The sequence below is a fragment of the Lodderomyces elongisporus genome, chromosome 2 (genome assembly GCF_030384665.1).
Source record: "Lodderomyces elongisporus chromosome 2, complete sequence".
Taxonomy (NCBI): domain Eukaryota; kingdom Fungi; phylum Ascomycota; class Pichiomycetes; order Serinales; family Debaryomycetaceae; genus Lodderomyces; species Lodderomyces elongisporus.
In genome coordinates this window covers 1528245-1555036 of record NC_083674.1, presented here as the reverse complement: position 1 = coordinate 1555036, position 26792 = coordinate 1528245, and the positions used below count along the sequence as shown (strand labels likewise).

At 36.7% G+C, this 26792-nt stretch overlaps 8 protein-coding genes across 8 annotated transcripts; 3 read left to right on the top strand and 5 right to left on the bottom strand. All coding sequences in view use genetic code 12, as the record gives it.

Annotated features, from left to right (window-relative positions):
• Window positions 1–147: 147 nt before the first annotated feature.
• RPL11 (60S ribosomal protein L11) lies at window positions 148–648 on the bottom strand (the record flags this gene model as incomplete). The annotated part of the gene is made up of 1 exon (XM_001527037.1): window positions 148–648. The coding sequence occupies one exon, from the start codon at window positions 646–648 to the stop codon at window positions 148–150; it is 501 nt and encodes a 166-aa protein (XP_001527087.1).
• A 1750-nt stretch (window positions 649–2398) lies between these two features.
• Window positions 2399–3247, bottom strand: PRE2 (Proteasome subunit beta type-5; the record flags this gene model as incomplete). The annotated part of the gene is made up of 1 exon (XM_001527036.1): window positions 2399–3247. The coding sequence occupies one exon, from the start codon at window positions 3245–3247 to the stop codon at window positions 2399–2401; it is 849 nt and encodes a 282-aa protein (XP_001527086.1).
• A 576-nt stretch (window positions 3248–3823) lies between these two features.
• Window positions 3824–8029, bottom strand: FHL1 (Pre-rRNA-processing protein fhl1; the record flags this gene model as incomplete). Its single annotated transcript, XM_001527035.2, has 1 exon — window positions 3824–8029. The coding sequence occupies one exon, from the start codon at window positions 8027–8029 to the stop codon at window positions 3824–3826; it is 4206 nt and encodes a 1401-aa protein (XP_001527085.2).
• Window positions 8030–9973: 1944 nt separating this feature from the next.
• SLX9 (ribosome biogenesis protein slx9) lies at window positions 9974–10774 on the top strand (the record flags this gene model as incomplete). Its single annotated transcript, XM_061119264.1, has 2 exons — window positions 9974–9976; window positions 10136–10774. The coding sequence occupies 2 exons, from the start codon at window positions 9974–9976 to the stop codon at window positions 10772–10774; spliced, it is 642 nt and encodes a 213-aa protein (XP_060975247.1).
• Window positions 10775–12233: 1459 nt separating this feature from the next.
• On the top strand, window positions 12234–17141 carry LTE1 (Guanine nucleotide exchange factor lte1; the record flags this gene model as incomplete). The annotated part of the gene is made up of 1 exon (XM_001527034.2): window positions 12234–17141. The coding sequence occupies one exon, from the start codon at window positions 12234–12236 to the stop codon at window positions 17139–17141; it is 4908 nt and encodes a 1635-aa protein (XP_001527084.2).
• Window positions 17142–17515: 374 nt separating this feature from the next.
• Window positions 17516–19504, bottom strand: AMO2 (Cytochrome c oxidase subunit 1; the record flags this gene model as incomplete). The annotated part of the gene is made up of 1 exon (XM_001527033.2): window positions 17516–19504. One exon carries the CDS (start codon window positions 19502–19504, stop codon window positions 17516–17518), a length of 1989 nt encoding a protein of 662 aa, XP_001527083.2.
• A 3302-nt stretch (window positions 19505–22806) lies between these two features.
• On the top strand, window positions 22807–23505 carry PEX22 (peroxisome assembly protein 22; the record flags this gene model as incomplete). The annotated part of the gene is made up of 1 exon (XM_001527032.2): window positions 22807–23505. One exon carries the CDS (start codon window positions 22807–22809, stop codon window positions 23503–23505), a length of 699 nt encoding a protein of 232 aa, XP_001527082.2.
• A 1553-nt stretch (window positions 23506–25058) lies between these two features.
• On the bottom strand, window positions 25059–25889 carry mug86_2 (Meiotically up-regulated protein 86 protein; the record flags this gene model as incomplete). The annotated part of the gene is made up of 1 exon (XM_001527031.2): window positions 25059–25889. The coding sequence occupies one exon, from the start codon at window positions 25887–25889 to the stop codon at window positions 25059–25061; it is 831 nt and encodes a 276-aa protein (XP_001527081.1).
• Between the last annotated feature and the right edge of the window lie 903 nt (window positions 25890–26792).

Here is a 26792-nt window from a genome sequence, read left to right as displayed (position 1 = left end):
AAAATAAACCACTATAGAACATATCGAAACTATAGCAAACATCAAAGAGGATAGAGATTATCGAGTACAGAATACAGAGTACTGTTACTTGTTATTCGTCTTTGGAATTAATACATTAATGCTAGGCAATAAACATTACTTTTAAATTTATTTGTCCAACACATCAGCATCGTATTTGGTCTTGAACCATTGGATAGTGTCTTCCTTGTTGGTCTTGTGGCTGTTACCAATAGTGGCTCTAGCTCTCTTTCTTCTGGTGACTCTAGCACCTGCTCTACCCATAACAACGTAGAAGTCCATACCGTAAATTCCGATAGATGGGTCGTATTTGATACCCAAGTCAATGTGTTCATCAACACCGAAACCAAAGTTACCGGTAACTGAAAAGTTCTTGTTTTTCAATTGGTATTCCTTAACTTTCAAACCTCTTTCCAAGATTTCCTCGGCCTTTGGTCCTCTGATAGTGACGTGCACAGCAATCTTTTCGTTTCTTCTGATACCGAAGGTACGGACAGTGTATCTAGCCTTTGATTGAACTGGGGTTTGACCAGACAATTGTTCCAAAACCTTTGAGGCTCTGGTCAATCTATCACCGGATTCACCAACACAAATGTTGAGAACTAATTTCTCAATGCGCAATTCACGCATAGGGTTTTGGGCTTTGTCGGACTACAAAATTGAAAAGACTGTTAGTACAAAGAAAACAATGATCATTATTAAAATCTTCTTCAACTGGGACTTTTGAGAATAAAATAAAACAAAAACAAAAAATAAGGAGGGGGGAGGAGGAGGAGATTCGAAACTCGCTCAAAATCTAGCATACATGTTCAAAATGTATTTGAATTTCAAAGTATAATCCAATAATTGTAACAACTCTGATATTGCAATAACTTCCAGTCAAAAAAAACGTAATTAGATAAATCTAATATGATTTCAAAAACGACCCGAATCTCAAGCTCTTAAAAACCAAAAGCCAGTTGACTGAAAAGTTCATGATCAAAGCTTTCAAATTCAATTTTCTAGCTGCCACTGCTGCTTTTTGTTCTTGATGGATCTATTGTACATAATGAGCTTTTTCTCTCTTTTTTTTTAGTTGTCGTCGATTTCTTTCCTATTCTCGAATTTTTTAAAAATTGCAATGGTTCACTCCTCTTTTCATGCTTTCACATATTCAGCAATATCCCGTTTATGTTGATGTGCTCAAAACATACCATCTTGATCTATGTGGTTTGATGAAACTATGTACGGTAGATGAAATATCAAATCCCTAAAAATCTCATCATATTCTATACCAAGACCTATCGTGAAATAAATTTTCAATACTATGGGTAGGAGCGCGCAGTGGGTAGCGAAAAAAACGATAAGATGGCTTTTACCCTACTGGTCATGTGACTCGACGAGACTCTGTTTTTGTTTTTTTGTCTCTCTCTCTTTGTGTCTCTCTTTGTATCTCTCTTTTTTATTTCCTCTATAGCTAAGGTCTATTTAAAATAGGTAGCGCACCAAAAACTGCGACTTTGGCATATGTTTGTCCCGGCAAGGAGGATAAAGGAGTTCCAAAATTATAGTACACTGTTCTGATCCCTAGTTATTTGCCCAAACTGGGTCTGAGGTGTTGTGAATATGTTACGACGAAAAATGACTTTAAAGCGAGAGATATAATATAAGCTAAGATAGTTTACGGGGCGAATCCTGTATGATGTAGACTTTTAATTCACAAATCAACTTAATGACAAGTTATGATGACAACGAGCCAACATTGCTGGGAGGTTCTGTTCCCAATGAAGGCATTTCTACATCCAAATTTTTTCGCGGGTCGATTACATTCAAATGCTGGAGAGGAAAGTCTAAAGTTTGGGTAAGCACTGTAGCAATCTCTTTGCAGGATACGATATTGAGTTCTGAAAAGAAAAAAAACTGAAAAGAAAAGAAAAGAAAGCAAAAGGTTAAAAAGACCAATAATAATAGTGAAAAGAAGGGCCAAAAATTAAAACACAAATTTGAATATATGTGTGATTTATTGAAAAAAGGGGGTGGAGGTTTCTTACCCCTTAAAGTGTTTGGTTCGTATTCTAATATTCTCTATTCTCTATTCTCTATTTTCTATTCTCTATTTAAATTTGTAGACTTCTTATATAAGAAACGTTGAAGTTATTTGCCTTTTGTGCTCCTCAAAATCTATCGGCCTAGGTTTATCCTACGGCATCTTTATCTCTTCTCTTGATGGACTTTCATACAATACCATCCAACTATACCATTGTTCGGGAAATAAACTGTCAGAGTCAATTATCATTTTTCAATTTGTATTTGAGAAAAGAAAAATAAATTATTGAATTTTACAGCTTCTTACTTCATTTCTCTACATACCTATTCGAGTCTAATTCGGAACTCCTATCCCTCAACCGTCAACATTTACAAATGATTGCTCCTTTTCCTTCACTTCCCAAAACAACTCACCAACATTAAAGTTTCCATGGTATGTCCATCCTTCTTCATTGACATGGTACAAGTTTATAGAACCACCGGAGTATGCATCCCTATGAGTTGCTGCCAAAATACTTCTCTTTCCCAAATACAACGCCTCTTCCACCGTCAAATCCCATTTGTATTGCGAGTCCAATACACCATACGCAAACGTCTGACCTGATCCAACACAGAACAAATCGCCTTTCAACCTTGTTCCATCGGAATCAACGTAATATATAGTTGGTCCTTCCTTCTTTGTATGGCCACAAATCATTGTTCCCATACTTAAACCCATCCCCTTGTAAGAATAAACCAAGTTACTCAAGATCTTTGATGCTGCTGCAACAGAAATACGCTCCTTCTCCCTCAATTCGTGCAATCTACATTGAGTTCCGAGCCATGTTTCCCAGTACTGACAATCAGCAGCACCACCAGCCATAGTACCAAGAAGCATTGGGTTGATTCGAATGACTTTGTTTACTGTTTGTGACGCAATCCAGTTACCAGCAGTAGCTCGCGAATCGACGGCAACGATTATACCACCTTGGAAACGAAACGCAAGTGTTGTGGTACCGTGTGCAATTTTAATTTTACAATCTGGATTCGAAGCATCATCAGTATGTGCCCTAAGAAAATCAGTGGGTTGTGAGATTGGCGGGACAGCGATGGTCGGAGCTAGGTTCAATTGCTGTTGAGATGTCCGTGCTTGGTGTATCGAATTGACCTCATTCAAGATGTCGTTGTTGTTGGCATTTGTGAACCGCTTGGCTATAGAATTCATTGTAAGGGGCGAGGGAAAGGTAAACAGTCTGTATATGTGTGTGTATATGGGTATATATATATATATAAATTTGAATTGTACTTGTTTGCTAGTTTGCTTGTTTGCTAGTTTGCTTGTTTGCTAGTTTGCTTGTTTGCTAGTTTACTTGTGTGTCTGAATTAATTTATTTGATCAAAAATCTATATCGGGTAAGATTATATGGATGAATTGCTTTCCTGACAATACAAACGTAGTAAGTAAATAGTTCTTTAATTGCAGTACGATGTTCTGTTGTTGGCGGATTTTGGAAATACGGATTCGCCACTTTCAATAATGGCGTGTCACAAAAAAAAAACATAATTGTGTCAACATACTATTTTTCGCGACATACACATATATATTTATATTATATATATATATATGTATATGAAACAACGATTACACTTGTTTATATACAGTAAACTTCTCTTGATCTTTTCAATATATATATATATAAATCTATCTATACCTATATTACACCCAGGAATCATAAAATTTATATTCAATGGGACAAATCGAAAAAAAAAACAGTCATTGCACAAGATCTCGTTGTATGAATTATGTTTTGGCAATTTTGTTTGCATGGTCTTTGTCATAATTTGTAGAATCCAGCTCCCTCTTTTGTGCACCATTCAGAAATGTAGGTTTGTTTGACAAGAATGTAGGAGGCCGAGATAAACCACTACCAACACCCGGAGGTTTCCCATAAGCCGGCGGTTTTGCAAATGAACCTGGACGTCCTAAAGATGGTGGCTTGCCGTACAGTGGAGGTTTGTAGTTTGGTGGTTTTGTAGGCGAGTGAGAAAGTTGTGGAGACGGCGAAGGCGACACTGATGCCGGTGCAGATGGTGTTGCAGATGTGTGAAAATTTTGTGTATTCAGGTGCTGCTGCGATATTACTGATGCCGGACGAGCATGTAGTGCGTGTGGAGACTGCAGTGTCTGTGGCTGTGGCTGAAATTGAGAAACCAGCAGGGACAGCGTGCTTCCAGTAAATTTAGTGTTTTGTTCTTTTGTAGCAGAGAGAGGAGTTGATGTTGTAGTTGTTGATACTGGAATACTGGTTGTAACAAGGGGAGAAGATATTGAAGCCACGGGTGATTGGTGTGCCAGGGAAGGTAACGACGATACTCCATTTGATAAATGACCCAGCAGTTTTGATTGCAGCGACTGGAATGTAGTCGCATTACTTTGCTGCATGGATGATTTACCATGTTCCAGACTAACTGGGTGTCTACTAGTGGAAAGGAACGATTGTGATTGCAGATGCAGTTGTGGTTGAAGTTGAGGTCGCGGTTGCAGTTGCGGTTGCGGTTGCAATTGCAGCAGAGGCGGTGGTGGAGATTGCGATTGGGAATAAGGTTGTACCAGTGGCTGAGATTGTGGTTGTGGTTGTGGTTGCAATTGCTGTGCAGTAATTTGCGACCGCGCAGGGACAGGTGTTCCTGGTTTGCTTGGAGTATTAGAACCAACACCCTCATGCTCTTTTATTGACTTAGACAAGGCAATCCCCAATATTTTGCTAACTTGTTGTGGTGCTTTCTCAACTAAAAATTCCAAAGCATTGTCACCGCATCCAGCTTTTGCTCCAATAGTGTTTACTTGAGCTATAGTAGTTGCTAAAGCCTTTGTAATCAAAGAAGTTGCTGTCTCTCGATCGTAACTTAATTCTCGTGCTTTATACTGCGAAAACAATTCTTTTCTCAAATATTCTAGCGACTTTTGCGACTGTGTCGAGCTTGCTGCAGATGGGGAAGACGACGATAAAGTGTTTGTGTTGCCTGTAGCTGCAACCGGTCTTGCAGCTGATGGTGCTGGTGTTATATTCAGTACTGGTGTACTGATTTGTGCATTCTGCGAGGAGGCAAGTGGAAGAGAAGAAGACGATACAGAACCGGCAGAAGAGAATGAGGAATGAGGCGCTGTTGCTGTTGAAGTTAAACTTGTAGATGTTGCTGCCACTCCGGTGTTAATATGCGACATATTTCCCATTGGTTTGTTGATGGCATTTTTCAGATTTGGCACTTGAGAAAAATTGTTTCCTTTTGATAGGTTTTGTTGCAATGTATTCAGCAAAGCATTTTGTAATGGAAGTGAAGATTGTGGATGCGCAAATTGGGTTCTTTTCAAAAACATTTGATTACTGAAATGCTGTTGTGCTTCCAATCTTTGCTTCTTTCGAATCTCTTCTTGTCGTAAAAATTCTGCTTTAGCTTTAGCCTCGGCAATCAGTTTTTGTTGTTGTTTAATTGTATTGCGCTCTTGCAAATACAAGTTGTCGATTACATACTGCCATTCAGTTGGTCCCTTTTTAGAGGTACGTTTGTAAAATTTGGAAAACTTGATACAGTGACTAATTGATGCTTGCCATCCATCTGCACAATACTTGTAGTACGGAAAAACTTCTTTGATTGACTCTATGATCTCGTTGATGGTCAAACCAGCCTGACTTGCAGAAGGCGCTTTTAAAACCTCCATAATCATGGTGTTGAAAGACAAGTTCGGCTTAACGCGACACTTTTCTGGGATTTCTTCTGCCGAATATACTCTCTTGGGTTGTTTTCTAGGTATAATTTTCTTACCCTTTTGTTTTGGGTATTTCGATGGTTCTTCTGTTGTCTTTGGATAATAAAACGCAGACAAGTAGGAGGCGTCGCTCACGGTGATTGCCCTTAACGGAGGTCGAGCTCTGATTGTCGACGGTTCAGATGTAATTATGTGCACTGTTGCTGTCAATTTTGGTGGTGGTGGGAAAACTTGACTCGAATGAGACATGAATGGAAAACCTGCTCCTCTATCGCCCACCAAGCCATGCATACGATTGTATATCGATGATGACGCAGGTGGTTGGATTGAGGCTGGTTTGCCCATAAGTGGTGTTGCCCTAATAGGACCGGCATTTTTCACATACGAGTTTCTTCTTTGTTGAAGATGTTGCTCTTTTTCGCGTTTTAAATCCTCAAGATTCTTCTTTTTCAACTCCTTTTCTCTGATTAGGGACTGATTTTGATTGTTTGGTGCTTTTGAAAGCTCAGATATCTCCACGCCGAGGCTGTTAACTTGAGTATCTAACTTTTTTATTTCATTATCAGCTTGATCAAAGCTTTTAACAATGTTACCTAATTCCTCGCCGTCATCAATAATGGCAGACTCGTTGTATAATGCATTTTTTGCCTGCAAAGTATCTTTTTCCTCCTTCAATACTAGGTCATTGGCATCTTCATTGAGGAGAAGCTGAATTTGTGCATCCAAATCCATGGGCTCGTCTCCGTTGGCGTCAGCCACAGGGTTCAATCCAATCTCTTTCAACAACTCGTTGATTTCATCGGCGGCGCCATGTGATTTTGACAATCGTCGGAGTTTCATAATTGAGTCGCGTCGGCTCATCGACTTACGATGTGTTCCCGTACCAGTTCCAGCATCAGCATCAGCAGCGGCATTAGTTTCAGTTCCTGTAGCATTTCCTGCACCAATTGCGGCACCAGTACTAGTACCAGGACCAGTACCAGTACCCGTAACAGTATCACTGACAGCTCCAGTGCCTGTCTTGATACTGGTACCACTTCCAGCACTAGTTTCGGCTTCATTACCTGATTCAGTTTTGAGTTTGGTCTTTACTTCAGCGCTCGTACCAACTCCAGATGACTTTGAGCTTTCGGCAAAATGCACTTTTGCAGTTCCCGCTCCCGATGATGACGGCAGCAATGATTCAATTACATCGGATGTTATATCTTGTAAAGTTTGTTTTTTCTTGGGAGAGCTTTGAGGTGTGGGTGTTTTTGAAAATAAAGTTGATTTTAAGTTTATTGCATCGCTTGGGTTAAATGGTTTAGGTTCTGTTGAATTGCCGTTTGCATTCTTGCCATCATTTGACAGATCTTCTGGTAAGATAAACTTAAATTCAATGTCGCCAATCTGGATTTTATCGGTATTTTTTAATGGGATTGTGAGACCTTTTTCAACAAAATTATCGTTAACAAAAGCTCCGTTTTTACCTAACACGGAGATTTCATATCTCTGGGTTCCGAAGTTGTAAAAAATTTTGGCGTGTCTTCTTGAGATTGCCTTTTTTTCAGATAGGTGCACATCAACATTTTGGTGCATCAACTCATCATGAGACTTTCTACCAAGGACAACCTGAAGCGTTTGTACGTAAAAGGTGAAATTCTCAAATTCCAACTTGGCATACGCAGAGACTCTAGGCTGCTGTTGCTCTTGCTTTAACTCTTTTTTTTGCTGTTGTGACGCAACGTCATTTTCAGATACATGAGATTGACTTTCACCCTTGATCGAGGTCTGCCGCTGATCATTTGTTTTTGGCGATTTAGCAGTTGCATCCAGTATCAGTGTCTGTACCAGTGAAGTTTTTGCATTGTTTGAGTTGGAATTGATATCTAAGTCCGCATCCGTAACACTTGTGATATCTAAAGCTGATTCGGTATTTTTTCTATGTTTTACTTGGGTTTGGTCATTTTCGGGTTGGTAAAGTAGACTGGTCGCTGTCAACTGGTCTTGGTGGTAGTTATGGTCATTATGTTGTTGCTGCTGCTGCTGTTGCTGCTGTTGTTGTTGTTGTTGTTGCTGCTGTTGTTGTTGCTGTTGTTGCTGTTGTTGCTGTTGTTGCTGTTCTCGTTGTGAAGGGTGTGTATTTGATAATATCAGATCGAGTTCCTCATCGAGCATTAATGATGGCACATCGTGAACTTCTTCAGCTTTAATCATAGGTGTGACATTCGCCGTTGTAGACCCCGAATCGTATAACATCGATTCTGATCCTTGGGTTTGAGTGGTATTAACGTTTGTATTGGTTTTGGTGTTGGGACTCGGAAGAATTAGACTTGTTTTGTCAAGATCATCGGATTTGGTGTTGACACTCATCGCTCTCTATCGCTCTGTATATCTTTGTTTTAATATGATTGGTGTGTCAGTATGCCCTTATTAAACTTATCCAAAAACTTGGCCATCCAATGTTGATTGCAGTTTATATATTATACCTTGTAATTTGAATTATCAGCTTGGTGATGTGGTACTCTTATTGTGAATGAGGGTGGGGTATGGTAGGTGAAGTGCAGTTGAAGCTTCCGGGTGAAATGATAGTGGGTAAACTTGGTAGAGCTGCTGCTCGTAGTCAATACATTTCAATTTCCTTAATTTCGAGAAGAAAATTTGACACACAAAGAGCTGCGCATTTTTTAAAGAGCTCGTGTTTGTACTCATCTAATGGAAATACAGTGCAATACAATACAATACAGTACAATACAGTACAATACAGTACAGTACAGTACAAGTTGCAAAAAAAAAAAGAACTACAAATAAAAGACAAAACACAATTAACCCATAGATACATTATCACATAGATATTTCTATGTCAATTGCCAAAAACTAGTAATTATACTTGACTTGAAGCAGCAGAAAGTAATGTTTTGTATTAAATTTATTGTTTCAAAGCAGCAGGAAGAAGAACCAAAAAGAATAAAAAATAAGTCAGAAATATGCTTTTAATTGATAGCAAAACTAACTTTAGTATAACTTTGACCTATTATGTTCATGGGAGGGGGGTGGGTTTAAAGAAAGAAAGAAGGGAGGCTAAAATTAGTATCAAGTTTTCAAAATAATGAGTTCAATGCTTCTGAGAATACAGTTCTCAAATAGTACCTTGCATTAACACTTCTGATTCTACTTACAACAAGATATTCTGAATTCACAGAAGGAGTCTCGAGGATATCTTCAATGTCTATGTTGATTTATATTCTTTCCTTTTATTCTCTTCTTTTCTTTTCTCTTCTCTTCTTTTCTTTCCTTTCCTTTTAATTTTACTCTTTTCCAATTTATTCAGCTCTTATCAACGCATCTAACGCATTAAATGAGTTAGAATTGATCAAAAGCAAAAAAAGAAGAAAAAAAAAAAAGAAAATACCATCTTTCAGTATACTATTTGGCACATGGAATGTAGAAAAAATATTAGAAACTGAGTGAAGATGTACTAAATTTATATTGACAATAACATCGAACATTTTGAGTCGAAGAAGAAAATAAAAATGCTTTACGTTCCAAAAAAAGAAACACAACTAGTTGTACATAGTTAAGAAGATGATGTTCAATGAATACAGACATAGTTGAGCCTATAGTAACAATAAAGGTATCAAAATGGGAGCAAGAAAAACACAGAAAACATGTTGTAACACTGAGCGACGACTACAAGTTGCATAAAAGGTCATATAGAAGTGAACTCTGGTACAATACACAAAGAATGGGAATCACATTCATACTTTTTTTTTGATTTTTTTTTTTTTTTGTATGTTTTCGTTGTTTATCCTTTATTTGGCATGAATTTTGACGGAATTAATCCCAGTTTTTTGCACTTCTTTTGTCTTTGCGTGTATAATAATAATGATGATGATGATGATGATGATGTTGCCGGCCTTACTGACTAGAAAGACCGAGGAAACTTCAATTGCAAAGATGAGCTACCATTAACCAAAAAAAATGGAGGGAGAGAGAGAAAAAAAAAAATACAAAAAAAAATTTTGTTTAAATGTTTCGCGATAAGATTCAATGCGGCATCTCTCATCAGGATCAACTTGAACCATAACAAGGAAAAACAATTACCATTTCATTTGAAAAAAAAAAACCAATTACTGCAAATACGCATATAGAAATAAACACACACACATATATATATACACACCTGTATACAATCAAACAGTGATGGTATGTAACTGATATAGAAAAATCAAGCTTTACCTAATTTATTTCTGGTGTTTCTTGTTTTCTTTTCATTTTTTTGTTTTTTTTTTTTCAATATTTTAATTTATATCCATCTAATTAGCAGTGCAATGAACTAACATATTTCCTCACTTCTTTTTATAGGCAGCTGGTGGTATAAAGAAGAAGTCCTCTTTGAGGGGCAAGATCGAACGGAAAGAACAATTGGCTAATAAGATTTCCGAGTTTAAACTGCAGTTTGAACCCTCAAAGCAGGACCAAGAAGAGTACCATGAGAACCCATTACTCAAACTTGCAAAGACAACCAAGAAACAGAAACAACAGGAGAAAAGTGATCGTTTCATTAACCAATTGGTTAACAAAGTCACATTCAATACCAGTGGGAATATAAGTAAGTCAGCTTTGCGAAGGAGAAAGAGAAAAGAAAAGGAGCAGTTGAAGCCAAAGATGGATGAGTTATTCAAAAGTTTACCCACTGATATCGAAAATAGCAATGATAACAGCGAATCAAAGAGCAAGTTGGTAAATAAGATTGTTGATAGTCGACTAGTGGGCGCAAAGAAAAGTGCTCATAACAACAACAACAACAACCAAGTTGATATGGAAACTTTTGTTGACTCAAAGAAGGTTAACTTGAACAAACCAAACCCAGTTAAGGCTACAGGCTACAAACGAATTATGCAAGAAGAAAGCAAGACTTTTAACGAGGTGTTGAAAAACCCACAATTCCGAGCCTCGCCTTTTGATGCTTTGAAAGCAGCTATCCAGCAGAACATGAAGTAGCTGGGTGGAGAAAAGCAGCATCATCATCATCATCATCATCATCATCATCATCAACCCAATTATTAAAACAGACGAATAACAAAATGTTAACGAGAATGAAACACGAAAGCAAATACGTGTATGTGTATATTTCTGTGTGTTTGTATGTACTTGTTTGTACTTGTGTGTATAGACTAGGGTGTCTAGATTAGTAAAGAATGATTTTGAAAGCTTTCTAACATTGAATTACATATACACGAGAGATTGACCCAAATTTTTATTTTTATTTTTTTTTTTTGTTTTAGCAATTTAACACTTTTCCTCTTGTTGTACTCTAAGTGTTGATTTCACACCTTCTTCATAAACTGTCTTTACACGCCGTCCACATTCCATACATTCTTTAGCTACCTGGCTAAAGATCAACCTTCTTATTGTGGTGTTGCATAAGATGTTATTGTTGTTTTCTATTCTTTGTTTTTATTTGTATATTAGTTTGTTTATTTATTCGTTAATACCTTAGTAGGTTCTTGCAGAAACAATAGTGGAAGATAATAATCGCGTATTCTCATTTGTATTGTTAAAGTACAAAAAAGATTTGAGAGATGTGTGCTTTTCTATATGTATTTTTTTTTTTGGTTTATGCGCTTCCATTTACTGCTTCTACAAATATATACAAAAATATATTTGCATTTGTATGTATTTTCTTTTTTTTTTTTTTCCTTACCACTGCAGATCCCATGTTTGCGTACACAAAAGCAAAGAATCCAAAATCAAAACATATCAACAGACACCCTTTTCCCTCCTCCCCCCCCCTCGAGAGTGATTTGCATTATAAAATTTTGACGACCAAAATTTGACAACCCAAAAAGAAAGAGCAGTACTTTCTCAACTAGTGTACTATTTTTTCCACCTTCCACCACCCGTACTTCCTCACATTCGTTTAATTTCCATATCATTCACTCGTTAGAAACCAAAAGGTCGTATAAGTCAAGACCATAGAAGTAAAGTTGGTAATTTTGACTGTGTACATAAGTGGGACTGGGGGTTTATCAATACTTTCTTTTCTTTTCTTTTTTTATTTTCTTTTTTTATTTTCTTTTTTTATTTTCATTTTTTATTCTTTTAAATTAATTACAAACCACAACACAACATCACGAACAACACGGGCTACCATCAACAAGCATTTTCCCAGCAACCATATTCTCATTGAGATCTTTAATTAGTGGTAGTTTTCCATCTCAATCATCCAAGAGAAAAGCCCAGCATTTACACAGCAAACCTTTTTTTTTTTTGGCCAGTTTCATACAAAGGACTTGTCTTGTTCTATAGACTATCTTCAATAAATCAAAGTACCTTGTTCAGACTCACTAATTAGCTGAAACCTTTCAAACTAAAGACATACACACACACACACACACACATATATATATATATACATATTCATCGGGACGTTCTAGTCAAGTACACCAACAGATAGACAATGTCTTCTACCTTGCCCAATGGCGATAATACAAACCCTACAATAAGTCATTCATCAAATGCCACTGATACGGAATTGCCCAACCCAAACGTTTCCCCAGGCGCAACTGAACAAATTGCAAAAAAATCGTTACCAATAATTTCAAATTTGTCTTCAGATAGCTTGCCAATATCAATATCAAACTCCCTTGAACTAAATCTATCTTACCCCAAAATCAACCCCGAATTTCAGTACAATAAACATAACGAGTCGATATACGACGATGAAAAAATATTCCCATGTCTCCCTACTGATAATAGGGAAGAGGAGAACTTGGTCAAATACGAAGAGCGAAATGCAGAATTGGTTATCAACCATGCCACAATTAAAGCTCTTATAGTTCAAATGACATCCCCAGAGGTTATAGACTATGGACTTATATGTGACTTTTTCCTTACATACAGAATGTTTTCGAATAGCGAGCAGGTTATGAACTTGCTTTTGATTCGACTAATCTGGTCGTTGCAATACATCAACTCTGATATTGCTGCCAATCAAAAGATTGGAAAACTGGCTTTACTTAGAACATTTGTTGTACTTAGACATTGGATCATCAATTATTTTGTTGACGACTTTGATAGCAATTACCAACTATGCGACCGGTTTTCAACTTTTCTTGATAGCTTGATATTCGAGTCTAATCTAATGCTTGAAAGCGAATTTAAAAATAATATCGATGTTTACATATTTATCAGCAAAATAATTGGAGATCTCAAGAGCCACTGGCTCAGTTCCTTAAATGAGTTTTGGAACTTGGATTTGGATATGGATGCATTAATTGCAAATGCAAATATTTTGCACTATACCCTCCCACTATCGCTGTGCTTAAACAATAGAAAGAAATTATCCAAATCCAACACCGAGTTTTCGATCCATACCAATCCTTCATACCGTCGATCGGCTATGCTCTCGTTGTATGACCAAAACACGCACCATAAGATGTTGATTCTTGATGAAAACACGAGCCAGGAAGAGAATCCACAGTTTTCAATCAATAACCTTCTTTTACAACATCAATCATCTCGACTTTCAATAAACAATAAAGTACAAGAAATCCAGCAGCAAAAACAACAACAACAGCAGCAACAACAGCAGCAACAGCAACAGCAACAGCAACAGAGAGGGATGAACAAGTCACCTGCATTTTCCTCCTCCTTTGCCACATCAGCAAGATCGTCTCCGATTCCACTTACCCCCATAGCTACAGATGGCATCTTAACAACTCCTATCCAGCAAGCAAGTAGAAGTCGCCGAATTCTAAGGCAGACTACGAAACATAACAGAATGAATATCAAGGATTCGGGGTTGGATTTAAAAAGAACCAAAAACGTAATGACTGAGTCAGAATTGGAAAACGGCGATCCACTTGCTAATTTGGAAAATAGAGTTGAAGCAACAACGCTTGTAGCCGGTGGATCAAACGAAACAAAGAACAAGGTTTCGGATGCCAAATCAATGTCGTGTCAAGAAATTGGATTCTCAACAAGTGGTGATGTCAAACTACCTCCTGCCAAAGTATACAGTATTGTACCTCCAACTCCAGTGAAAAAGATGGACTATAAATTGGTTAATGACGATTTACCACTTATGCAACCGGTTCCATTTACTCAACCTTCAACGGGCCAGGGCGATGAATTTGGCAGAAAGAAATCTATTAGAAAGATTATGGACACTTGGAAAAGAAGCTTAACCACACATCATGACTCTAATAGTTTGGTGCTTGAAACTAAAAATTCAAACCACTCGACACAGGCAGCTACTAGTATTGTTCAATCACAAATTAGTAACGAGCGTAATACTTCCACCGCATCTGTACTTTCAATCGGAAAACGTGTTGATGTATTGAGTGCACGTATTATTGATGAATTAGAGTACTTGATTCGTTACTATGTTGATGAAGCGAGGGCAAATGTTGATATAATCCATGAAGTTGACAACCAGTATGGTGATAGCATCGGGGGAGACGAATTTGTTGATGTTCCTGTAAAGACTCATTATCAAGCTCAAGAAGTGTTTGATGGGGGAGATTTACCACGTGTTAGGCAACCTATTACAACAAGACCAAATATAAACTATAATGGAAACAATGCAAATAATGAAACTGCTGAAACTGCTGAAAGTGGTAAAACTGATAGAAATAAAGTGCAGATTGAACTGGATGGCTATAGTAAAAGCACTCAACATGAGGCAGGCATTCGAGCTTCGGAATCAAACGCTTTGAAAAATAATTATCCACTGAATGAAAAGGAGCTGTTTGTTCAAACTGTAAAAGTTCCACGTAACGTTTCCGCGACAAATACAAACGCGGGTTTTGTTGTCGAAGAAATTAATTTATCTCAAGGTCAATCGTTTCAAAAAGCTGCAAGTATCAACTGGAACGATGAAGATGCTGTAGATTTGGAGGCATCAACTGAAAAAACAGAGCTTGAGCTCTTGGGAGATTATGACCAGTTCAATTTCTCCTGTTCTTCAGCTACGGGCTACAATCAGAAGCGTTTGGAAAACACTGAGCATCGCATATTTCCAGAACCCAACTTTTTTCTGGAATCCAATCGATCATTTGAGACATCGTCAATCTCAACGCCAAGTAACATCACTCAGTATGATGCCGAGATTGCAGATTTGGGTATTGCAATGAGCCCACAACTGGGCAAACCGAAAAGAATTAGTTTCAACGATGTTAGAACTAGTTCCGTTGTAGTGCAGAATCGAAGAATCTCGATGTTGTCGAGAAACTCAGCAGCATCAGCATCAGCATCAGCAGGCCTTCAAAGGATGTCTATGAAATCCTATTTGAGTTATGACTCAGCATTCTCAATGACAAACGATAGCAACTCGATGCAGCACCAGGGTGAAGGGTTTGGATTGCGAAAAAAAATTGGATTCAATAATCTTCGTGCTGGTACCAATGGTACCGATGGTACTACTGGTGCAGATGGTGCCCATGAGATAAATGAGGTAGATGACAGATTTGAAGACTGCATTGAAAATGAATTGGCTCATGAATTTGAGAACGAGTTAGAGCCAGCAATTATGGTGAGGTCTCTTTCTCGTATTTCTAGACATACTTCAAAAAGCTCCAGAAGAAGTGTTCGGTTTAGTACATTATGCGCATTAACGGAATTACCCTTTAATGAGGTTGAAAAGCCTCTTTCGAGCTTGAATTCAAACAGACTGTATTTTCGTGAGTCTACGGCAGACAATGCCAATAATTCCATAATTTCAATGTCTGGAAGAAGCAGGAGTAGAAGTAGGAGCTCGCATTGTAATACAAACCGCGAAATGGCAACGCAAAGTACAGTGATGACCAGTTCTTCTTCAAACTCTGTTGCCATACCAGGTATCAGCAATTACGCACTAAAAGAGTTGGCCGCAATACCGGATGAAACAATGCAATCTACAGATGATCCAGTTGAGTATGCTTTGCACAAGTTGGAAGGAAGTAATACTGCATCACGGCTGACTTTAAAAAAAGCAGATTGTGAATATGAAGACGAAAAGGGAATTACTCATCATGAGTATGCTAATGAGACATATGGCGATGATACTGAAGCCATTTTAGATGAAATCAGAAACGCACACACTGAGGATGCAATCAATATAACCACTTTTGATGTTACTGACGAAGCACCATTGACACCTATTAGGACGCGCGATGGTGCAGGTGTCAACAAGAAATATCATAAAAAGAACAATAAGAATAGAGATCGTGGTGATGGCAATGACCAAGAGGAGAAGGAGGATGATTACGATGATGAAGAAGAAGAAGAAGATTTCATTCCACTTGATAGGTCTTCAACACCACATATCGATGCACAAATTGACTTATTCTCCTTTGAGCAACCAATCTTGATGGATGCAGGTTCTCCGCCATTAAGTGGATACCAATCTAGTGGCTACCAATCACCAAAGATTATTTTGGATAATTATGCGCCATCGAATGACTTGTTTTCCGTTGAAAATATCATGAATGAGAACTCGCATGTATCGTTTGTTTTGTCTGCCGATTCCAAGTCCTTAGCTAACCATTTCACGCTTATCGAAAAAGATATGTTGATGGAGATTGATTGGAAAGATTTGATTGAACTTAAATGGAATAAAGAATTGACTCCAGTGAATAGTTGGTTGGAGATTATTGTCAATGACGACTATTATATGAAGAACAAAGGTGTCAATTTGGTCATTGCGAGGTTTAATTTGATGGTTAACTGGATCATATCAGAGATTATTCTTACGCAGAGCCAAACTGAGAGAATCAATATCATCTCAAGGTTTATCCATATTGCGCAAAACTGTTTAATATTGCAAAACTTTACAACATTGATGCAAATTATTTTGGCATTGACCTCACAGCGAATTCAGAATTTGAGAAACACATGGAGAAACTTGCCACCTGGTGATATTTTGATGTTAAAGACTCTTGAAGAGCTTGCATCGCCATTGAAGAATTTCATCAATATTAGATTGTGCATCAATCAGATTACTCCCTCTAAAGGTTGCATTCCTTTTGTTGGGTTGTACTTGTCCGATTTGACCTTTAATGCTGAACGGCCAAGTACAATAAAGAGGAAAGATAAGGAAGCAAAGGATAAAGTAAAGGACAACCAAACCAAAAAGGAAAAATCTGTGCTGTCTCTGGAGGACAAAAGCTTTGTTGATGATGATGAAATGATCAATTTCTCCAAGTTCAGGACCGCAGTGCATATTGTCAAGTCGTTATCGCAGTGCATCGAATGGTCCAGCAACTATAATATAGAGGTCCAACCAGAGCTTTTGTCCAAGTGCCTTTATATAAAATCATTAGACGAGGATGAGATGAATTATTGTGTCCTGCGCATCCAAAATACCCAGGAAGAAAAGACAAATTAATAAAAAAAGTAGTACACAAATTTCAATCTTCAATTCTATAATGTATAACAATGTATAACAATGTATAACAATTTACAACAATGTATAACAATTAATAAAAATGTATAACAATTAATAATACTTGGTAATCTATATATGATCAAACAATATTGACATTTTTTTTCCTTTCACTATTGCAGTAGCAAAAACACAGAGTTGTTAAAAATTTCTAAAGTCTATCAAATCAATTAATTATAAGGTATACAATACAAGTATATATATATATATATATATATATTTGGACAAGTTAATTTGCAAAGTCTAGGCACTTTTCAACTCGCTGTTTCCATTAAATAAAGTAAAGAAAAAGTCGGAGGAAAGGAAGAAGAAAATACTTAAATTTTGTTTTTGCAGCATGCCTTCTCTTCTTGTGCAGGCACCAATGTACTCTTGTTGAATTGGTTATTTGCCTGTGGTAAATCCAATGCTGGGTTTTTGTCAAAGAAGTTCACTGGTGAAATATGGATATTGTGAGTCTCAACGGGCATCACTGGGAAATCTTCAATTCTTGGAATATGTGTGAATCCCAATGTGGCCCATACAACAATGTCTTCGTCTCTTACATCATCTTGTCCATTAGCCCAAACGGCTAAACCGGTGTCCATTTGGGATTGATTGGTGAATTCACCAGCAGCAAACAATTGATCATCCTTGTACTTTGTGACCCACATTTGTTGGGTTGCAAACTTGGCTCTCTTGGTATTGAACGAGTCTGTGTCTGCAAGCAACATTTGTCTTGCTGGGAGTTCAACTTTGTAACCAACGGGTTGTTTTGCAATAGGGTTAACGACATTTTCATTAATAATCTTGTATGTTCTATTGGTGAATGGTGATTGGTCAATGTATCCTGCTTTTTCAACAAACTTTCTGTCGGTAACAAATCCGGTACCGTATGGATTAAGTTTGTCCCTTGGTAACTTCTTAGTATCATCGTAGATAACGGTGTTTTTGTGACCATCAACTGCAGGGTCGAGTCTGAATGAGAGAATGTGTTGGTGGTATGCAGCCATAACGTTTGGGCCAACAACAGTACCCCATGGTACAGTGACATTCTCATCAATTGGCATTGTGGATAAAATACCGGTTGCTCTGGTCTCAATATCAATGGATCCATCAGCAGCAAACTTGACATTGATAATATATTCGTAGTTGGCCACAGTGGCAATAGTTTGCACAATAAAGATTCTCTTTCTTGCCACCGTTGCATGGAAGGTTCTGTAATTGACGTGTTTGTACAACAAACCATCATCCTGCTCGTGCATACAGATTGTGTTTGGCATAATAAATGGTTCACCTTTGGCATTGATACCAATTCCATCCATGTACCTAATAACACCCAAACAATCACAACCAAGTTCCAACATGTTACCGCAGGTACCAAAGCCACAGTCACCCAAATCAAAAGCTTGCTTTCTGTGGTATGGAGCTCTTGGATCACCGTATGGGACAGTCATTTCAGAAAGCGAAATACGGTAAAAGATCTGTCTACCTTTAAACCAAACGTCATAAATGGCGAAACCTTCTCTTGCTGTGGGAGCTACTCTAAACTCCCAACCTTGCCAGCAAACTTTGCTTCCATGAACGGTAAAGGATGGTCCTTCAGGTTGCGTGACCAAAAGTGGTTTAACATCTCTTGGGTTTCTGTGTTCCTCGTGCAAATCGGTGTGGTATTCTACAGCGGGAACTTCTTGCCAAGGACCAGTTGGAGTAACTTTTTCATCGAATCCTCCAGGCAAGTAATCCATTCTGATAAATTTTTTGGTAAAACACTCAAACACGGGTGAGAACTTCAAAGGCAATGAGTAGTGGTTAGACTCTGTGTGGCCTTGTCCGGCCAAAACGTACATAAAGAATTGAACCAAGGGTCTTTTTTCATTTGCATCGTCGGTAGCGTAGATCCATGGGTCATTACGTACGGTGTAGCCCTTTGGTAATTTCAATTTGGCAATTTCTTCCTTAACCCTAGGGTGGTTGTTACAATGTTCCTCCCATTCCAACATATCATCTGGTAACAATGGACCACAAACACCTTGAGGTTGTTGTTGTTTAGTGATGATGTGGCCGGCAGTCACATTGACCAAAGCCTTGTTAAATTCCAAGGTGTTTGTCCAGTAGTAGCAATGCAACACACGTGGGATTGGGGGTAATGGTTTACCTTCTTTTTCAGCAGCCAAGTATCTAATCATGTCCTTCTTTGGTGGGTCTTGTCTGTCAATACGGACAAAATGGACGTTTGCAGAGGCTGGGTAAGCATCCTTGACTAATTTAGAGGCCAATCTGACTTCGTAGTCCTTAACTCCATCAAATGGGTGTACCGATGGCATTCTTGATGTAGTATGTATATATATATATATATAAATATTTGGTGCTGGGTTAAAGGGTTGATATAAGAAAGAGTCTTAATGTTGTTGTTAATAAATAAGAGAAAAAAAAGAAGGAGAAGAAAGGAATAGAAAAAGTGAAAGAAAGATGGTTTGTTGGTCTACTATTTATACTGATAAATTACTCTTGTTTGAAAGTCAATGCATCTCTTATTGAAGCCTATAATCAAGGTTGATTGATTTCCTGTGTTTGCCTATGAATTCCGTGTATTTTGTTTCCTCTTCTTCTCTTATCATATAATGCGCAGTGGTAATATTTGTGGGTGCTGATACAGCATAGAAAAGAATACTTGAAAGAGAAGGACAAATCTGTTAGACCTTCCGGAATAGGAAGTTGCGCTAGTGAGAGAATTCCGCTTAATCAAGACCATACTATTCACAACAAAAAGCGGCGGAGATGATTTAGAGGTACAGAATGAGTGAGAGTGAGAGAGAGTGAGAGAGTGTGAGAGAGTGTGAGAGAGAGTGAGAGAGAGTGAGTGAGAAAATGTTAGTATGAGGAGAAATAGTTGTTGGAGTAAAAGTCTATTATAAGTACTTACAATCTTATGTTGTACCTACCAATACTTTTTTCCACTTAAAAGCGGTAAGAATAAAACTGAGTTGGTTTTTTTTCTTTCTTCTCTTTAATTTTTTTTGGTATAATCGTATTGATGTATTTTATACTAAGCTATTTTTGTTTTACCTATTTTTTCTGTTTCTGTTTCTGTTTCTGTTTGAGTTGTTTATTTTTTATTTTCATTTTGCTTTTTGGTTAAGGAAATTTTTCAAGATGAATCTTGCAATGTCTGTCTACTACGCATGTGTTTTAACTAGATCACAGGATTATGAGATATGGGTATTTTGTTTGACTCTTTTTTTTTTTTTCTTTTGTTTGTTTGTTTGGTTAATAGTGACTAGTTTGCTAGTAAAAACAATCAATCATATTCCGCAAGTGTGACATTAACTAAACAGTAAATGTGTTTCACTTGGATACAAAGGATTGGTCTACCTATATTCTTATCAACCAATGAGGACGATACTTGTCTTTTACTCTTTGTAAAAGCAAAAAAAATAAAAAAAATAAAAAAGAACAAAGATATAACTGAAGAAAATAGAGCTGAAAATATTGCGCGTCTACTTCTGTATTAGGAAGGTGTATGCTATCGAAGAGCGCATTTGAAGTTCGAATAAAAAAAAACCAAAATTTTTAAAAAATAAAATAATAAAAATAGAGAGATATACAGGACCAGTAAAATCTCTAAATTACAATCTACTTCTCCGCATCATGATCAATAGAGTAGGAGATTGGGGGATGATAGAGAATAAAAAAAAAAACGAGTAGATGAATGGTTTACAATTGGTTATTCAGATTCAGTTTGCTTATCATCGGCTAATGATGTGTTTGTCTCTTTAAATCTTTTCTTCATTCCTTTTGCATCTTTCCACCCCCCCTTTCTTCTTTGAGTCCCATGAAGACATCCATTTTAATTTTTCTTTTCAACTAATAATATAAAAGAGCTAGATAAGTTTTTTTGACTATACCAATATTGCTAGCTACTGTGCTAATCGATGGCAAGATCTAGATTGTACAATGAGATATGAGGATCCAAAACAATGTTGAAATTACGAAATGAACAATATTTAGTTGAGAAAGTAATGTAATAATCAACTTACAAGCCAACAACTTATTTTCCTACTTTAATCTGTTGGCAATGGTGATCCAATTGGAGCAATGGGCAAGTCAGTTGAGGGTCACGAACTTATTTCAAACTCCAAATACTGATTAGCAGACTGATTAGCAGACTGATTAGCAGACTGATGAACATAATGATACGCGGAGTTTCTACGTGTATGTCTTGCGACTCTCCTCCCCTCTCCTTATTCTCAATTTCTTGTTCCTGTAAAGTAAACCAAGAATACCATATCTCAATATTGCGGGGAAGTGAATTGCAGGTTGCATTCAAATGGAAGAGGGGGAGGGAGAGTTAAAGTTGGTAAAGTTGGTAAAGTGAGTAAAGTGAGTAAAGGGGGCAAAGGGGGTGTGGGAGGGGAAAAGACAGATAAAGAAGAAAAAAAAATTTGTTGGGAACTGGTAGTGCATACTGTTGTAAGAAACGTCACGTGGTCATCTTTTACTCTTTTGACTTATGTAGATCAATGTCAGAAGTGTAAGTCGCTGTTGGTAGCAAGTTTGTAGTGTCAGTGTTAGTGTCGTAGATTTCGCCTCTTAATTAAAGTGCGGAATAAACCGTAAGGAGCTTTACGATTATTCTCGGAAAGCTCAACAACAAAATTTCTTTTTTTTTTTTTTTTTTTTATTTTTTTTTAATTTTCCTTTGGGCTTTTTACACTTTGCCTACTTTTTAACCATAATTTTGTATGTATCATTCGATACACTTGGTAGCAATGGTTAGTGTATAAAACTCATATAGCAATTGAGTTGAATCTTTGTGGGTTAATAGTTTATACTTGATAGAGACAAGGCATATTCATTTGAAATTGAAAAGAAAAGGAGTATGGGCTTACCAAGCAACACTTACACACACACACACACACACACATATATATATATATATTAATATATATCTTCATTAGTGTAGACATATAATACATCCAATTCAGGAGTGTGTCAATATATATTTACAAACGTATATCCACAATTCACCCTTTATTAAAGTTCCCTCCTTTCTTATATTTATATATATATATTTTTTTTCTTTTTTTTCTTTTCCTTTATTTAACTTGAATCTTTTCCTACCTTATATCACCATCATATCTTGATCCTCAACTTTTCTTTTTCTTCCAAAAGCATAAGTCACTTATTCAACCCTAGCTTTCTCTTCCAGAAGATCATAAGTTTTATGCTTGTTGTTTATTTATTTATTTATCTATCGATTTTAAAAATATAATTCCAACTTTGAATCGTTCCAAATAGTTTGCAGAGTTTGCTGTCCACAAATATATGGTTTTGCTTATACTCACCTGATTTGCACCACCTTTTCTTTTAGCCTGCGAACAACACCAGAATAAAACCAAAAGAAAAAAAAAATAATAATAAAAAAAAAAAGAAATTTAATTCAATACATAAAGGAAGTAAGAAAACCCACCTTTTACATACATACATACATACATATATATATATAACCCATCACGATTGCCCATTTCAACATTTCAACAATTCAACTCCCCTATTTTTCTTTATATTTCTTCTTCTTCCTTCTTCCTTCACATCATTTAACTATTAATCTACTTAAAAAAAATACATGATGATGATTTCTACATCGAGGAAAGCACAGAGAAATCCCAAGGTATACTTGGCCGCATTAGCAGCCACTTCGGCTATTGCAATTTCTTACAAGATATACGAAACCTTTTTAAAGCCTAGCACCAACAATGATAGCAACAGTTTAGCTGATGCCGACAAAGACAAACACATTGTACTTGAAGGAGAAGAAGAGGAAACAGTAATGAAATGCGAATATACAAACAACAAAAACCACAGTTCTCTTACACAAACACAGTTGGAAAGAAAAGTGTATACGATATCCAAGAAGTTTCTCAACAAGTCGATTGCTATTACACTATCGAGTTCTTTTTTGTCTTCGCAACTACCGTTGGTTGACTTGATCACCTCAAATGAAAAACTCATTTACATAATCCCACCCAATTTAAACGAAGAAGATGTTGGGTTACTGAATACTGCGGGAAACATAGTTCTGCAGAACAAACAAGAGTTGCAATTACCGCCAAATTTCAAAATCTTAAAGTGCTCAAATATTCAGGGTTACCTCCAGATCCTCAAGAACCTCAAACCAGATTGTTTATTGTTGTGCAGTGATGATTTGGGTATAAGCAACTTTAATGGCGTTGTGCTGAGAGACTTGAGCAACTTTATCAAGAATATCATCAATATCGACCAGAATCAAGACGTATTGAGCCAGATTAGACCCGTTTTTGCTTAAGAGAGAGAGAAAGAGAGAGGAAGAGAGAGAAAGAGAGAGGAAGAGAGAGAAAGAGAGAGGAAGAGAGAGAAAGAGAGAGAGAGAGAAAACAAAACAAATACAGAGATGGAATGAGGGATGGAAGGATGGAGGGATGGGAGAAGAGCAGAACAGAAGACCTAAAGATGATGAAATCCGTGTGTTGTTTGATTAGTTACCCTTTCTCTTTCCTCGGTCTAGTTTTTGGTAAATCCATGTGCTCTTTTTTTTTTCTTTATTCATTCATTCATTCATATTTTATCTTCTTCTTCCACTTCTTCCACTTCTTCTTTTAATTTTACATAGATTGTTAATTATAATACAGGATATTGTCAGTCGTTTCATTATTTTTTTCTTCATTTCAAATTCCTACATCTTTTATGTTCTGTTCTGAATCTAGGTCTCATTCTTTTTTTTTTTTTTCCCTTTCTTTTTCATCCGGTAATTTTTGAACCCCACTTAGAGAGACGCGTTGTTTGAATTAAATGATGATTTTTACTTAAACAACTCCTCGGTAGTACCCATAGTGACAACAATACCGAAGGAGAGAAAGAGAAAAAAAGGCAAAAAAAAAAGAGAGAGACAATTTGTGTTTTTTCTCATTTTTTCCAATGCCCAAATACAACAACATCGACAAGTCAATCCTTTAAAACAAATATTTTAGAGAAAGCACAAATACTTTGCATCAGAGTTCCTTCTTCTCTATAGTAATCACTTTACAATTGTTGTGTTTGTTTCACCTTCTTTTTCACCTTCTTCTTCTTCTTTTCTTTCTTTTTTTTTTTTGAACCATTATTAACGTTAAATTAAGTAAACTATCTATATATGTATACATACATATAGGATAATAAAATATAAAAAAAATAGTGCGAAGTGAAAAATCAAATATAAATATGTGTTTGTGAGTTGTCAAAGTAATAAAAATAGAAATAACAATAATAATAAAAAAAAAATATAGGTGTCAACATATAGCCAGCTCCAATCAATTAGTGTTGAAAAGAATAAAAATGGTGATTAAAAAAAAAGCAGATGTTGGAAATTAAAACTTTTTTTTTTCTTTCGATAAATTGAATGGAGTTGACATATATGTTGTATTTGTTGTTCGTTGTTCGTTGTTCATTGTTCATTGCTCATTTTGTTCGTGTCCAGTGATTAAGGGAAAATGTAAAAGTGTAGGTGTTGTTTTTTTATGGGGGAGGGGAGGGGAGGGTGGTTTGAAAAAAAAATTAAGATAAAATTTGGTATAAAAAAGATAAAGGATCTGCAGCATTAGTCAATGAGGGGGGGGGGGAACAAAGAATTTTAACCAAAACTGCAAATCCTTAATCTCTAAACCATAGCTGTCACTTCTCCATTGTAAAGAAAAGAAATGACAACTTATTTTGTTTGTTTGTTTGTTTAAAAAAAAAGTTTCCTTTTTATAAACTTAAAATTAGCAATTAATCTTCATAAGGGCAAAAAAAAAATAATAAACCAAAAGAAAAAAAAAACAAGAAAAAAAAAAAGATTCTTCCTTTTTATTTTTGGTGTCGCCTCTAATTCTTCTTGTACTTGTCTTGCAAGTCTGGCAATTCAATAGCCTTAATGGTGATATAACTATTTTGTGGTGTGGCAATACCGGCATATGCATTGTACCAAGCAGCAAAAGCCGTCAACAAGCCAAAGACACCGCCAGCCTTCTTAACTGCAGATTTACCGGTAAATTCTGAAATAGCCAAAAGTAAAAATGTAATCGACAACAAGAAAAACACTGAAAAGAAAGCCACAGTAGACTTTAGAGTCATCAACATCATGAAAAAGGTAAAGATAAACCAGCCAACGAGAAAGATACCCAATGCATAAGCAAACATCTCCTCTTCTCCTTCATAAGCAGCGGCAATGCCAAAGGCATCAACGTGCAATGCAGCCCAAGCACCCCAGAATCCACCATATGAGGACAAGGCAACACCACCAAAAGTGTTACCAACGGCAATTTCAAACATTCCGGCAACCAATTGGGCTGCTCCACCATAGAAAAAGGCCAAACCGGTAACGATATTTGGTACAGTAACTCCACGAGCTTCGCAGTTAATCAAGGACAAGACAAAGGTGGTCAATGCAAAAGCCGACAATCCCAATGGGGCTGGGTTTGCAAAGTCATTCTTGGGGGGTGGGGCCAAACCTGGATTCAAGGTACCACCAAAAGCGCTCATCAAGTCAGAACGCAAGTACCGTTCGTTACCAAACTGGATATAGTCGCCATCTGTGCGGACTCTAGTGACTGGGTGTTCTGGGTCGAGGGCAGGGTTATTAGAGTGAGAGTTGTGCTCGTCTTCAACAAGGAGCTGGTGGTCCTTGGGTCTTTGGTTTTCTAAATCGGCAGACATTATGATAAAGTTGTTCTTGTTATTGTTATTGTTATTATTAGTTTTATTTTTTAATTTACTTTTTCTTTATGAAAAACAAGGGTAGTAAGGTGGGTGATATACTTTGCAATTAGGTATTAGCAAAAAAAAATTGAATGGTAATTTTTATCTTCTGCTGAATAAAAATAAAAAAAGACTGAATAGTGTAGCTAGTACTAGACTATAAGTTGGGTTGTTTAAGTTGGTTTTAGAAGAAAGTAATAATGAAGAAGAAGAAGAAGAAGAAGAAAGAAGAAGGAAAAGGGAATGAGATGGTAATAATTGTGGGAGGAAAGTGCAAGATCTATATATACGATGGGAACAAGGCAAGTTTCTCTCTTTCTCTTTAGTTATTTTTATTTTTATTTTTATTTTTATTTTTTAATTTTAATTCTTTTTTTATCCATAAAAAGTTCGCTTTGCAGATGGTGTAGGAGGGGGGGGGCGGGGGTAAGAATAGAGTAATAAAGAAAAAAAAAAGGTACCTCATACTATACGTGTAGTAATGAGAGAATAAGTATTTAATAATGAAAAAAAAATTATTAATTGTTAATAAAAAAATTTGTACATGTTAAAAGAGAGAGAGAGAGTGTGTGTGTGTGTGATGAATATCTCTCTCTCTATATTTTTTTTTTTATGTTTTTCATTTTTTTCTTGCGTAGATGATGTTGGGATAAAGTGGAGGTTGTGGGTGGTGGAGTGGTGGAGTGGTGGGGTGTTACTGGGGTGGTGGTGTAATGTCTAAAGACAATGGGCATTTTATTTTTCAGTTCACAGAGAAAGAGAAAGAGTGGGATGCACTGTTGTTGTTGTGTGTTGTTGTGTGTTGATGTTGTTTGTGGTGCAATGGGGTAAAAAAAGAAACCACCCAACCAGAAAATTGAA